The sequence below is a fragment of the Sorex araneus genome, chromosome 6 (genome assembly GCF_027595985.1).
Source record: "Sorex araneus isolate mSorAra2 chromosome 6, mSorAra2.pri, whole genome shotgun sequence".
Lineage (NCBI taxonomy): Eukaryota > Metazoa > Chordata > Mammalia > Eulipotyphla > Soricidae > Sorex > Sorex araneus.
The window spans coordinates 58,119,880-58,133,782 of NC_073307.1; the positions used below are offsets into that span (position 1 = coordinate 58,119,880).

A 13,903-nucleotide genomic window follows, 5' to 3' on the forward strand; every position below is an offset into this window, starting at 1 on the left:
ATTGCATGCGGCAGTTCACACAGACCCAAGCTCAGGCTCCAGCTCCTGACTCTCACGCCAACCACCCTACCCTGCAGAAAGCTTCTCACTTGATTTCCTCCTGCAGCGCAGTTTGAAAGAGCCGCAGCAACAGGTACTCCTCTCTCTGGTTGGATGCATAGTTGTAGAGGGTGAAGATTACAGAATCCATGAACTTAGTAGACTTGTTCTGGGGCATCTGAAAAATCAGCTTGGCCAGGTACGTGGGGTTGGTCTAAAATGAGAACAAGGGGTAATTTCAAAGATATACAAAGGCAGGCAGAAAGACTCCAGTTACCTAAGTGATTAAAGAAAAGATAGTCTTTGGCTTACTCCTTGTTGGACATCAGAAATACCTGGAGAGGTCTAGAGATAAGATTTTTGTAAACCAGCTCAATTCTACAAACCCAATTCCAGGAGCCACGCACCTGCAGTAAATAAAACAGGTGCTGATAAGCTTCCAGTTTCTCTCTCTTCTCCTTGCTCAGAGCCTTGAGCCCGCCCTTCTGCTTACTCAGCATCATCATATCAGACAGTTGCTCCTTATTTTTCTTGGTGAGTTTCTTACTGTGAGAAACCACATCCTATAACAAAACCAACATGTAAATCAGAAAGTTCTCGTAGCTGGCCACTCTGGAAAGGTCTTTCCCTAAAGCCGAGCATCTATCCTTGTCACCACACTGCAGCTCACATCAAGTCCAGCCAACTGCCAGTTGAGAAACCAAACGGAGAAGCTATGGACCCGACTCAAAGAGCAGAGCGCATTTCTGCAGACACAAGATGCTGGGTCTGGTCCCCGGCTTATTCCCATCCCAGCCGGGTGGGAAACCCCCCAACTAGCAACAATGATAGAATTGTAAGAATGTCCATTGGCTCAAGAAATTAACTGTGGGCTGGAGCGATAGCACAATGAGCAGGGTGTTTGCCTTGCACGCAGCTGACCCAGGTTCGATTCCCAGCATCTTATACAGTCCCCGGAGCTCCGCCAGGAGTAATTCCAGAGTGCAGAGCCAGGAGTAACCCCTGTGCATCACCAGATGTGACCCAAAAAGAAAAAGAAATTAACTACAAAGTTCTATGTAATTTCTTGGAATACAAACAAAATGTCCAAGAGTTGGTGGGGGGGAATAAATCACGGTATACCTTTCTAATGGATTCTTTCTGTTGTTGCTGTTTTGTGTTTTGGGGGGCCGTACCCAGTGGCACAGGGCACACTACTTCTAGCTCAATGCTCAGGGAACCAATGACAGAACACTGACAAGTATGTATTCCAGCCTTGACCTATCTCTCCAACCCTTTGATAGTCTTTGTTTGGTTTCCTGGTATTAGGGCCACACCTGGCAGTGCTCTGGGCTTACTGCTGGCCCTGTGCTCAGGGAGCACTTCTGGCAGGGATCAGGAGACCACCTAGGGTACCAGGGATCAAATCCAGGGCAGCTTCTCGTGGGGCAAGTGCCCTACCACTGTACTATCTCTCCAATCCTTCTGATAAATTCTTTTTATGTTCATTTGGTTTTTGTTTTGTTTTTGGGCCATTACCAGCGGTACTCAGGGCTTATTCCTGGCTGTGTGCTCAAGGATCACTTGTGACTGGCTCAAGGGACCATACCGGGTGCCAGGAATTGAACCAAGATTGGCTGCATGCTAGGCAAGCGCCTTACCTGCTGTATTATTGCTCCAGTCCCCCATAACAAAGTCTTATGTATTTGGGGTCAGAGCGATAGTACAGCATTTGCTTTGTATGCAGATGATGTGGGTTTAATCCCTAGCACCCCGTATGGTTCCCTGATCCCTACCAGGAGGGATCTCTGAGTGCAGAGCCAGGAGTAAGTCCTAAGCATTGCTGGGTGTGCCCCAAAAAACAAAAAAAAATTAAAAATTATAAACAGTACTTAAGGGGCTGGGAAGACATCTCCAAGGGGAAGAGGACAAGCCGAGCATGTGCAAGATCTGGTTTCAGCCCCTAGTACTACAAGGTCCCCTGAGCACTGTGTGCATAGCGCCCCCTCAAAGGAAAATATTTAAGACTGTCATGTGGAAAGTAGCTCGTACTCTAATATTAACCAAAAATATAGCATACAAAAGGATTGTGGGTGAAATTATAGGAGTGTTTTTTCTCGGGTTTATTTTGCTTTTGGGGTCACACCTGGCAACGCTCAGGGTTACTCCTGGCTCTGCACTCAGGAATTACTCCTGGTGGTGCTCAGGGGCCCCTGTGGGATGCCGGGAATCGAACCCAGGTTGGCCGTGTGCAAGGCAAAAGCCCTCCCCACTGTACTATGCTTCCAGCCCCTAGGAGCATGTTCTCATCTCATTTTCTCTCCTCAACCATTCCAGTGGAATGGATGCCAGCCTCCTCCCTGCCCTGGCGAAGCGAAGACCCAAGGCCCGGGCCTGGCACCTGCCTGGAGTGTGATCTTGTTCTTCACCAGCAGTCCAATCTTGATGTCCATGAGGTTGAGGTCATTCTCCAGCTGCTGATTAGAGCGGATAAGGGTGATAACCTCCTCCCGCATCTTCATGAGATCCAGCTCCTCCTGAAAATCCTGGTCACTCTGGTCGAGCAGGTGGACAAACTTTCGAACCACAATCATAGGCGGGTCCTCGGCATTGACTGACAGAGAGTTCAGGTCAGTGCAGGATGCAACCACAGGCAGGCCTATAGGCTGTGGGAACTAGCGGCACCGTGTCGGAAAGGGAGCTGTCCCCACAGGACATGTCTGCTCATGACTTTTGCTCATTACTGGGGCACCAGCAATCCTCAGGCCTACTCCCATCCAGGTGCTAAGGGGACCATGCAGTGTTGGGGAAGGAATCTGAGCATCCTGCATGCAAAGCTTCTGTCCCACCCACTGAAACATCTCTCAGGAAGCGTTTTCCATTGGAGAAACAAGTCTCAAGGGCAGCCATGCCTTGCTGTGCTATGGCCACAGCAAACAGAGTAAGCAGCGGGTTCCAGCATAGGTTAGGAGAGGAGAGATGAAGGGAAGATGCAGCCCCCCCACTCCTCTGCTCCCTGGTGTTACTCACTGAGGGTCTTGTAGTCATCACGGGCTTTGTTTGCGCGAATGAAAGCCTGGATTTTGATGATGTCATTTATCTAATGGATAAAGAAGAAAAACTGCCTATGTGCATCTCTACTAAAAAGAAGCACCAAAGCTCATTCCTATCTCATATGGGGCGTTCCCCTAAGGGCACATACATGGTCTCGGAAGTATTGCAGGCGGTCTCGATAGCGCTTTCGGGCTTGGTGCATCCTTGCTAGGGACTGCAGCTGTGGAACAGGGACCCCGGAAGTCAGAAGAGTCCTTCAGCTGTGCTCATGCTGTTCCCCGCTGCCCTGCCACCGTGGCTTGGCCCCCAGCCTACCTTTATCACTTCATCTCTGTGGGCACGCAGGTAAGCCAGCCGGTCTTGGTATGCCTTCTTCTGCCTGTAGCCTCGCCACTGCGACTGAAACCACCAAACAGCACAGGTGTTACATTATTTCCCAAGCATTGAGGGAGGGAGAAGCCTCCCTCAGAATGCCATCCGAGTGCTGGGCAGGCAGGAGCTCTCAGGATGACAGCACCAGCAATGAGGGAGGGCCTGAGGGGCACCTTTGCCAGGAGGTCTGGAGGCTGATTCCAGTCCCAGACATAAGCACAACCCGAGCACCTCAATGCACGACCAAGCAGATGCTCTTTTGGCTCCTTACGAAATATCCAGTAAGGAAGATAAGGTGAACACAGCAGGCCTCAAATAATATCACCTTTCAATGGGTTTTGTGTAGAACTCTGAGGAGAAAGCAATCCAGCCTACAGAGATATAGGCCCTGCTTTCCTTCTACGTCTTACTTGAAGTCAGTTCCAAGAACCGATATTGGGGCTGCTGAATGAGGATGGACTATCCTGGGCACCCAGTTAGTCGGGAAACAAGCTGAGGCAGAACACGAGCGAAAGTGAAGCCTCAAGCTAACTCCCAGTCCTCTTTGGGAAGCTGTCCATTTCTGTCACTGAAGCACAAGCTCAGGGTTCAGAGCTGACATGAGGGATTATCTCAAGGAGACAGAGAAAGTAATATCAGAGGAAGATGGGGTAAAAGATCAGAAGCAGAGAAGACGCAGGAACATTCCATAGTAAAAGCAGACAGTTTATTGTCCCTGTGCTTGCTAGACACCCACTTGCTGTCTGGAGAAGGTCTGAAATACCTGGATGCAGGTGATGGCAGGGATTTGTTTCTTTAGGAAATTCATCCGGGACCGGAATTCCTGTCGAACGAGGTACCCCCGGCAGCAAGCCTGCAGCTTGGTGATCAAGCCCTCATTGGCCAGCCAAAGCTGTTCCCGGTTATATGCAGCCGTCACCCCAGAGATGGAACTCTGCAAAGGCATTTGGTCGTGTGAGAAGACTTGTAAGGGGAGCCAGAGTAATAGGAGAGCAGGTAAGGTGCTCGTCTTGCACATGGCCAACACAGGCCTACCCCAGCACCACATATAGTCCTAGACACCAACAGGAGTGATCCCTGAGCACAGAGCCAGGTATGGCCCCAAAACAAATAAACAAAGGAAAGAGGTAAAAGAAAGACGGCAAGGGGAGGAATGGACACTCTGACACACCGCCCAGAGCCAATGCCCCTCTGCATCCCAGGCCCACACCAGATCTTGGGCTGTGCAAGCCAGAAGGAAGGCATCACGACTACTTCTCCAACCCAGGGAGTTCTCACATACAGAGACAAGTCCTCATCCACAATGGCAGTCCTGCTCATCTGCTGTGTCACTCCCGGATCCACTCACTAACACAACACTATTGCAGGTGACCTGGGGCTACTGGGGACAAGAGGATTGTGACAGATGCCACCCCTAAAATGCCACAGGGGAGGAATCTGCTTGGCCAGTCTGCAAGTGGGCTCGAAAAGTAGTCTGGACTGCAGCATGGGCCCTGGATAATCAGACTCCAACCATAAACAGGGACCCAACTGAGGCACTTCCTGTCAGAAAAGCAATGCTGTTAGCTCAGCAGCTGACTGACAGGCATGAGATGCGGTCCTCAGTGGGTCAATCGGACGCTGCTGTCATGTTCCACAGGGGCAGCCTGGTGTGGGTGTGGCTGCAGTGAGAATCACCACTGAAATTTACGGAGCAGAATATCTACCTGAGTCAATTCTATAGTCTGATGTTTTACTCATTCAAGTCATTTTCCCTACCCTAAGGAAAAAATGACTTCCCATTTCATTACAAAGCCTAAGTTTCGTCTGAAGGTTCAGACCACACACCTTGATCCTAAGTAACATCAGCTCTGAAATATTCCTCCTTGTGGGGACCCTGGGGATGGTGAGAAAGGACACTGAGAATGGATATGGTGAGAGGTATCCAGGACCTACCTGGATCTCCTCCCGAGAGAGCTGCATGGAATTCGGCACAAAGCCCCGGGGCTCGTCCCAGCCTCCTTCTTGGCTCTCCAGGTTGTGGTAATAATAATATCCACCTTTCACCCAGTGCTTCACCCACTTGCTGCTATTGTCTCCTGGCAGAAAACACAGAAAACATTAAATAAGCCAGAGCCACGCCCATATCTGTGTGCCTGACACCTCAGGGATCTTCTGCTGGGGCTCAACAAGTCAGGTAAAGGCAGCAAACACCTGTTTCTGGGATCCAGGTGAGCCAAGAGTGCCCCGAGTCCTCTCCAATCATGGTTTTGTGAAGTTCTCTTTACAAAAGAGAACTTCTCTCCAATATAAAAACCAAATGCCAGGGGCTGGAGCGATAGCACAGCGGGTAGGGCATTTGCCTTGCACTCGGCCAACCCAGGTTCGAATCCCAGCATCCCTTATGGTCCCCTGAGCACCGCCAGTAGTAATTCCTGAGTGAAGAGCCAGGAGTAACCCCTGTGCATCACCAGGTGTGACCCAAAAAGCAAAATAAATAAATAAACAAACAAACAAATAAATAAATAAATTAAAAAACAAATGCCAGGGCCAGAGCTATAGCACAGTGGGGAGGGCGTTTGCCCTGCATGCGGCCGACCCGGGTTTGACATCCCATATGGTCCCCCAAACAGCGCCAGGAGTGATTCCTGAGTACAAAAAAAAAAAAAAAAAACCCCACAAATGCCCATGCAGTCCATCCAATTAGCAAAGGACCTTAACTTTGTTCCATACGAAAGCCTATTTAAATCCTAGTGTGTGAGGGGATGGAGTGATAGCACAGTGGATAGGGCATTTGCCTTGCACGCAGTCAACCCAAGTTCTATTCCCAGCATCCCATATGGTCCCCTGAGCATCTCCAGGGGTAATTCCTGAGCATTGCCACGTGTGACCCAAAAAGCAAAAAAAAAAAAAATCCTACTGTGTGAGAATATCTGGACAGATCTGTACCCAGGGCTGGGGAGAAGGCTCAGAAGGCTGAAGTGCAGGCTCTGCATGTGGGAGTTCCCAGGTTTGATCCCTGGAACCACCAGGAGAGGCCCCTGAACTCTGCCAGGTGTAAATCCAAAATAATCATCATCATCATCATCATCATCTCTCCTCCCCCTCCAAAAAAAACCCAAAACAGTCTGCAATCAGTTCAATTTAAAGGTCATGAAATGGGCTGGCGAATCTTCCCTCCATTCCCCTCTCTCTGCAGTTAAAGCATCTACATGGTCAGAGATAAGGGGAAGCACTCAACCTTCCCAAGTTTTGGGAAAATTTTCAGAAACAGACATTATGTCCTCCGGGTTTTAAAATAAGTCGTATCACCAAATGAAAGATGCACACTGAGCCCCTTTCCCTATGACTAGGCCTCTCCTCTTCTCTCACCATCTGCGTGAGTTCGAATCTCCAGGGCGCACACTCACCCACAGCCAGTTTTTTCTTCTTGGCTTCAGCAAGGTCACTCTGGTAAGTTTCACCACACTCGGGAATAACCCCATATAGGCCCACATCGGGGGAGCGAAGGGCACTCAGAGTTCTGCCAACATCTCCGCTGTCCACTGCCGCGTTGATGGCATAGATTCCTAAGGCAACTATCCCAGGAGAGAAGTCGGTGGGACTGTTAGGAGGCGCCAGCATTTGCACACTGCCTCACCTATTTCCGCTCCCCTACAGATGCTGCTGAGCTCTCACCCCTCCAGGCCGCCAGCCCCTCTATCTGGGGTGAGCTGACTAGAGAGGAGGCCCCGTGCTGCCCCAGCCTCTGCTAAAGGAAAGAAAATCACGTACACTTTTGGGCTTCCTGGGTGTCTCTGTTGGACTGATGAATTCCGCCTTGGATCTCATCCAGCCATAGCACAGCTGACTCATCCTGGGTCTCCTATATACCATGAAAAGTGGAACAACATTAGAGCACTGGAACCAGGTACATGTGAAAGAGAAGTGAGAGTCACTCCGTCTGGAGGGAAAGGCTGAAATGCAGAGAACACACAGGAGTACAATGAAAGGAGGAAAGAGAGGGGAAAAGATTATAAGAGAAATCTTCAGCTGATGTGATAGATTCATGAAGAGGACACAAGCAGCTGAGGATAGGAACAGCTGAAGGGGGTCTTTAACACAAGGACACAGAACTTTCAAGAAAGATGCTTCCTCTGCCAGAGCTATCCAGGAAAATTCATAGTCTTTCCAGTGGCTGTCTTTAAGGTAACAGAGGGACTCAGCAGATTTGAGCAAACATAGGGGCAGATCATCTAGTGAACTGAAATGATCCAGTCTTAGGAAAGCAACAAAAAAGGAACCAAGGAAAAAGGGAACACCACCTGAACAGACCTGTGGACGCCATCCTAACACCTGCAAAATGGCATCCTAGGAGGCCTGGAGCAAGAAGGGGGGCAAGAAGATGCTGAAGGTCCTGGAATGGACCCAAAATAAGGACAGATAGGGAATTTCACACCCTACAAACAAAACAAAGATACAGAGCTGCACAGGCTCTGACTAGTGAATTTTACGGAAAGTTCAGAGTTAACACCAATCTTTGACAAACTCTTCCAAAACACAGAAGAGGGAAGAATGTTTCCGGATTCATTCCGAGACCAGTATCACCCTAATAGCAAAAACAGACCCACCAGCAATCTAAGAAGAGAAAACCATAGGCCAAATTTAAATTCAGACATTCCACAAGCTAAATTTGGAACATAGAGGATTATTACTTTTTTTCAGAGGATTATTTTTAAAACCATTCCCAAGATGGCCCGGAGGAGCTTAAAAGCTGAGCTGAGTGCTGAGCTGAGACAATTTCACCTCCTGTATCATCTACCCAGCAAGGCAGCTGGAGCTGGCAGAACTCAACAAAATTTCCTCTCACTGCCCCGTTTCTCCACCTCTGATGAACTCTGAAACATTAGTCTACGGTGAAAGGAAATGCTTCAAATTGTAGTCACATCCTCTAAAACTTTAACTCCCATGACCCAAACAAAAGAGCAACAGAGAGGGGAGAAGTCCTCATCTAAGTTTGCTTTCCGTTCTCAGACACAGAACCTGACACTGTGTATTCTCCCAAAGTCCACTACTCTCCTAGTCTCTTTCAGAACTGAAGCTATTGGCCTCTACGGCATCACTACCAATCAGGCCCCAAGGTTGCAACTGTGAATCGGTACAACAGAATGATTTTGAAAATGAGTTTTCAAGTGTTCTAATGATCAGTTTGGGAAGGTCCAAGTCAGTAAGCTGACTTCAAAGACATCCACTTTCAGCTTCCCGACAGACTAAGAAAGGTATGTTTACTCCCAGCCTTGCTAAGCGGTTTTATACACTTCACCAGTGGATTAGCGTCTCATTGCTATTGACTAAATGTCATTAAGAGAAACCTGGCTGCATTTCAGGCCGAGGTCAATGGAGGCCCTGTAGATTCACAACAGCTACTCCAGGCTCAGTGCTCGGTGCCACCCCCAAATCATGCACTCCAGTCCTCTGGGTCACCTTCCTAATCCTCATGAGAACTTCTTTTGGGCTCTTCTGTGCTCAGGGATGACTCCTGGCTCTGTGCTCAGGGACAATATGGGGCCGGAGATCAAACCCGGTCGGCTGCATGCAAAGCAAGCAGCCCCCCTATTGGGCTTCTGGTGGGAGGTATACCATCTCCTCCTGCTATACTATCTTCTCACACTGTACTATCATTCTGGCCTCCTCATGAGAAATTCTTACTGTTTCCTTAACTACCGAGAAGGATAAAAACTGGGGTCTTGGGGCTGGAGCGACAGTACAGCGGGGGAAGGCATTTGCCTTATATGCAGCCAACTTGGGTTCGATCTCTGGCATCCTATATGGTTCCCTGAGCACACCAGGAGTAATTCCTGAGAGCAGAGGCAGGGGTAACCCCTGAGCATCACTGGCTATAACCCAAAAAGCCTAAGAGTCAAAAAAAAAAAAAACACAGAAAGAAAGAAAACTGGGGTCTTGCCAAGAATTAGGTTATTATCAGTAATGATCTATATGAAAATCCTCTGTGACAGGACAAACACCTCATCACAAAACATCTGCTCTTCATCATGTGAAACCCCCTCCTTTGTCGGCTGAGTTTCCTCCTCTCCCTCTGAAGGGTCAGGCCCCTATTCCATTTTTTTTTTTTTTGAGGGGGGTAAAAGGAATTTAAGCTGTCTCCAGTGGTAAGAGAGTTCATTCCTGGCAGTGCCCAGAAGACCATGTAGTGCTGAGGATTAAATTGGGGCTGGCTGCATATAAGGCAAGCACCTTAATCCCTGTACTGTCTCTTTGGGTCCCCCTATCACATCTCTTTATTTTTTGGACCACACCCAACAGTGCTCAGGGATTACTCCTGGGTCTGCACTGAGGGATTGCTCCTGACAGGCTCAGGGTCCATAGGGGTGCCAGGGATCAAATCCAGTGACACACAGGCAAGGCAAGTGCCCTACCAGCTGCACTATTACTCCAGCCCCCCATTCCATTTCTTAGCTCAACACTCCTATTTTGCCTCACTCTCTTTGGAATACACATGTTAGTATAGATCCCCCACACTTACACAATTAGTTTTTTTCCCTCCTAAGCTACTGGGGTTTCAACTCAACAAAACCAGAGGGACAGAGGGAAATCCCCTTTCCTCCCCAACAGAGTCAAGACAAATGATGTTACAATTACTTTGGAAAATGTGAATGTTCATAGCAGCATTATTTTAATAACACTTTACCACTTTGTAGTAAAATTCCATGTGTATCAACTCATAAATTAAAAAATAAAATGTGGGGCTGGAGTGATAGCACAGCAGGTAGGGTGTTTGCCTTGCACGCAGCCGACCCGGGTTCGATTCCCAGCATCCCATATGGTCCCCTGAGCACGGCCAGGGGTAATTCCTGAGTGCACAGCCAGGAGTGACCCCTGACCATCGCTGCGTGTGATCCAAAAAGAAAAAAAAAAGTGATGATAGAGTCATATAATGAAATAGTCTTAGCCAATTAAAAAATAAAAAAGCATTAAGACATGTTACGGCTTGTATAAATCAAGCAAAGTGTTAGATGATAGCCCAGAAGGGCATGCGTTGTATGAAAGGGCCCAGATGAGGCAAATTCATAGATAGAAAGTAGAAACTATGGATAGCTGCCTAGAACTGTGCAGAAGAAAGAAGATGAAGAGGTACTACTAATGCGCACTGGATTTCTTATGGAGGTGATGAAATGTTCTAAAACTGTGATGGTTGTACAATTTTGTGAACTAATTACCACTGACATACACTTTAAATCTGGATGGTTTGTACTTAAAAAAAAAAAAGACATTTTATGGAACCATCAATTAAATCCTAACAAATATGTATGTATATACAAATGCTACATCTAAATGTAGACCTAACAGAAAGGCATCCACATGATCACCAAGACAAATCCCAGAAGAGTCATGAAAACACTATTTGCAATAGCCAAAAAGTGGGAAGACACCAAAACCAGACCAATAGAATAAAGAACTCTGAAACAGAATCGACCCAACACTGAGAATGAAGGAGTCTCATGGATGAATTTCACTAACAAATTTGGCAAAAGATGCTATACACAAAATGATTACCCAATGTCTGATCTCCCTTAACCACGGCTCAGAATCAACAACTAAGGTGCTGAAATGGGGACAGTGTTGCCAATAAATGAGAGGACAGAGAGGAATGTGAGGGATCTGTTAGAAGTTACCTGATAACATAACGCAGGAAGGTACTTCTGAAAACTCATACAACTGATACTTGGGTAACAGGCATTTTTCTGTCTCTTATATTTCAATACAGACTTTACTGATAAAGAGATGCAAAGATGCCCATGACACAGTACTGGAGGAATCAAGATCAATGTTCCTTCTCTCTCTCTTGGTCCTGAGAAAGTTTAGGATATCAATAGAAAGGCCTATGGCCATGCCACCCACCTGGGCTTTCTCCCGCTTGGCTCTGATCAGTGTATCTTGGTAGTGCTGGGCCACTTCCACAAGGACGCCCTCAAGCTTGGCTGCAGGAATCTGCAGTGCCTGCAGAGTCTTCTGGGCATCTCCTTCATCCAGTGCTTCATTGATCAAGCCAATAGCTAAAATCCCTAAGGATGAAGGAACACAAGTCTTCTTAAAAAATGAAGAAAAGGGGCCGGAGTGATAGCACAGCAGGTAGGGCATTTGCCTTGCATGTGGCCGATCTGGGTTCAATCCCCAGCATCCCATATGTTCCCCCAAGCACCGCCAGGAGTAATTCCTGAGTGCAGAGCCAGGAGTAACCCCTGAGCAACATTGGGTGTGACCCAAAAAGCAAAAAGAAGAAGAAAAGAAAACAAATGTCCAAAGAAGCTATACAGCTCAGAGGCATTGTGAATTAAACTACAGCTTGCCATCCAGACTCAAGTATAGCTGTGTGAAAAAAACAGGCTCAATTCACTGTTTGGTGATTCAACACTTTATAGTTGGAATCATAAGGCTTTGGGATACCTTCTCCAAGATCCCAGACAAACACAGAGAGGAGAGAGGGCCCAAGCCCAGGACCTCGCCATTGTAAGGCAAGGTTCTTTACACTACATCAACTCAACAATTCCCACAACCTCCACTTTTCCAGCTGTGCTACCTTTGTAAAGACTCAGCTGCATAATGTAGATGTAGCTCAGTGAGCTGAACTAATAATAGGTTCTTTTACAGGCTCAAAAAAAAATTAATTGGCAAGTCTTGGTACCTAGTTCCTGGGAAGGAGCTACTCTCTAGATCTAGGAATTTCCCAAGTGACAAGTCATTGTTATTCTTGAGATAACCCAGTGGCCCCCAGACAGTTTTAGGATGTGGCAGCCCTGGAGTAAAGACCAACTATGTGAGAGAAGACAGCTATGTGTCCTACTTCTCTACTTCCAGGGAGGAATGGATGACCGGAAACTGAATTCAATCACAGGGCAAGGACACCATCAATCACACAAAAGTAATAAAGGCCCTGGGCTCCCTGGCTCAGGGTGGCGTCACACTTATGTGGCAGCTGGGAAACACATCCTAAGGACACAGAAACTTCCCAGCTTGAGCCCTCCCAGACACTGCCCTCCTGGCCTCTTAACTTACTGGTCCCAACTTGCACCCTTTTTAATAAAACTGTAACCATAAGTATACCGCTTTTGCCAGGTGTGTGAATCATTGAGCAAATTACTGATCCAGAGGAGGAGAACGAATCCCCTGGGTTTACAGTCCATTGTTGGGAAGCATGGTCATGTGGGAACTTGGAGCCAGAAGCCTGTGTCTGAACTCAGGAGTGGGGTGCCGGACTCCAGGTCAGAACCACTTGTCACTGCACTGCACGCTCAATTCATCTCCCAAGTATCATCCAGCAGTGCTGGGGGCAATCCCAGAGCAGTGCTTACGGCTCCATCTGATGACAGGGATGGAACCTAAGTTCCCAAGTGCAGGACATGTCTTCTAGCTCCCATGGCCATTTCCCAACTGCTGCCCAGTTGTTTTGAAAACAACATCCAATCTTCACTTTTTGAATGACATATTTGTGTGTAGTTTTTTTCAATGTTCCCTCCTCCCCACAAAAAAAGAAAACCCCTCCCAGGAGTAGTAATCAACACCAGGTCGGGATCACATCATCTTTAGTGAGGGCCTGGGGGAAATCAGCTACTCACTTTCATGTTCCTCTTGCACCACCAGGTTCACATGGTCCACACAGGCCTGGATGTCATTCCATGTAATAAACTCGTTATTTTCAGCATGTGCCTGCGCTTTCAGTTTCATCAGCTCATCAAGATACCTGTCCCAGGGCCCCCAAAAAACATAAGGGTTTTTAAAGTGAAATTTATCAGTTACACAGGCGGGGTGGGGGGATGGGGAGATGGGGTGAGGTATACTGTGATTTTTGGTGGTGGAATATGTCACTGGTGAAGGGATGGGTGTTCGAGCATTGTATAACTGAGACTTAAGCCTGAAAGCTGTGTAACTTTCCACATGATGATTCAATAAAAGAATAAATTAAAAACAAAAAAAAAACAAAACAAAAAAAACATAAGGGTTTTATGAATAACAGAAATAAGAAGACTTGAGAGCAAAGGCCCCAAGGATCTAGACAGCTGAGGCACTCCACCCAAATGACACACGCTAGAGACCAGCTGGAGGGCCAAGGAGTTTCCCTAAACCAGGTGAGCAAGTGCAAGGACATGCCTCAGTTTGATCGGCCTGCCACATGGCGTCACTCCACAGAAGACCAAGTCTAGAATCAGAGGCAGCAGTCCAAGCAATTGCTCCAATGACAAGAAAGCAAGACGACAGCAGCTAATACACATAGGAGTGACAGACCAATAAATCATTTAGCCACTTGCATAAAGTCTTGCATTCGTAAGGGTTATCATTGGGGTTAACATACTAGATGAATGATTAAGGGGGAGCAAAGATATAAAAGAAATTGTGTTCAGGATAATGGTGACAGGAAAATTGTGGGGCTAGCAGATTTGTTATGCCTCTTGGTAGGAGAAAAGATGAAATAGACATCACTAAA

At 47.4% G+C, this 13,903-nt stretch overlaps 1 protein-coding gene across 2 annotated transcripts in view; it reads right to left on the minus strand.

Annotated features, from left to right (window-relative positions):
- The window catches only part of IQGAP1 (IQ motif containing GTPase activating protein 1), an 84,765-nt gene that overhangs the window by 19,758 nt on the left and 51,104 nt on the right, over positions 1–13,903 (minus strand). For both annotated transcript variants that reach the window (XM_055142712.1, XM_055142713.1), the window contains 12 exons: positions 13,038–13,162; positions 11,323–11,486; positions 7,198–7,288; positions 6,834–7,001; positions 5,380–5,522; positions 4,208–4,378; positions 3,388–3,471; positions 3,221–3,292; positions 3,049–3,118; positions 2,424–2,632; positions 447–602; positions 90–253 (listed from right to left, as the gene is read on the minus strand). In XM_055142712.1, the coding sequence (XP_054998687.1) occupies positions 90–253; positions 447–602; positions 2,424–2,632; positions 3,049–3,118; positions 3,221–3,292; positions 3,388–3,471; positions 4,208–4,378; positions 5,380–5,522; positions 6,834–7,001; positions 7,198–7,288; positions 11,323–11,486; positions 13,038–13,162 (1,617 nt within the window). The remainder of the gene's footprint in view (positions 1–89; positions 254–446; positions 603–2,423; positions 2,633–3,048; positions 3,119–3,220; positions 3,293–3,387; positions 3,472–4,207; positions 4,379–5,379; positions 5,523–6,833; positions 7,002–7,197; positions 7,289–11,322; positions 11,487–13,037; positions 13,163–13,903) is intronic.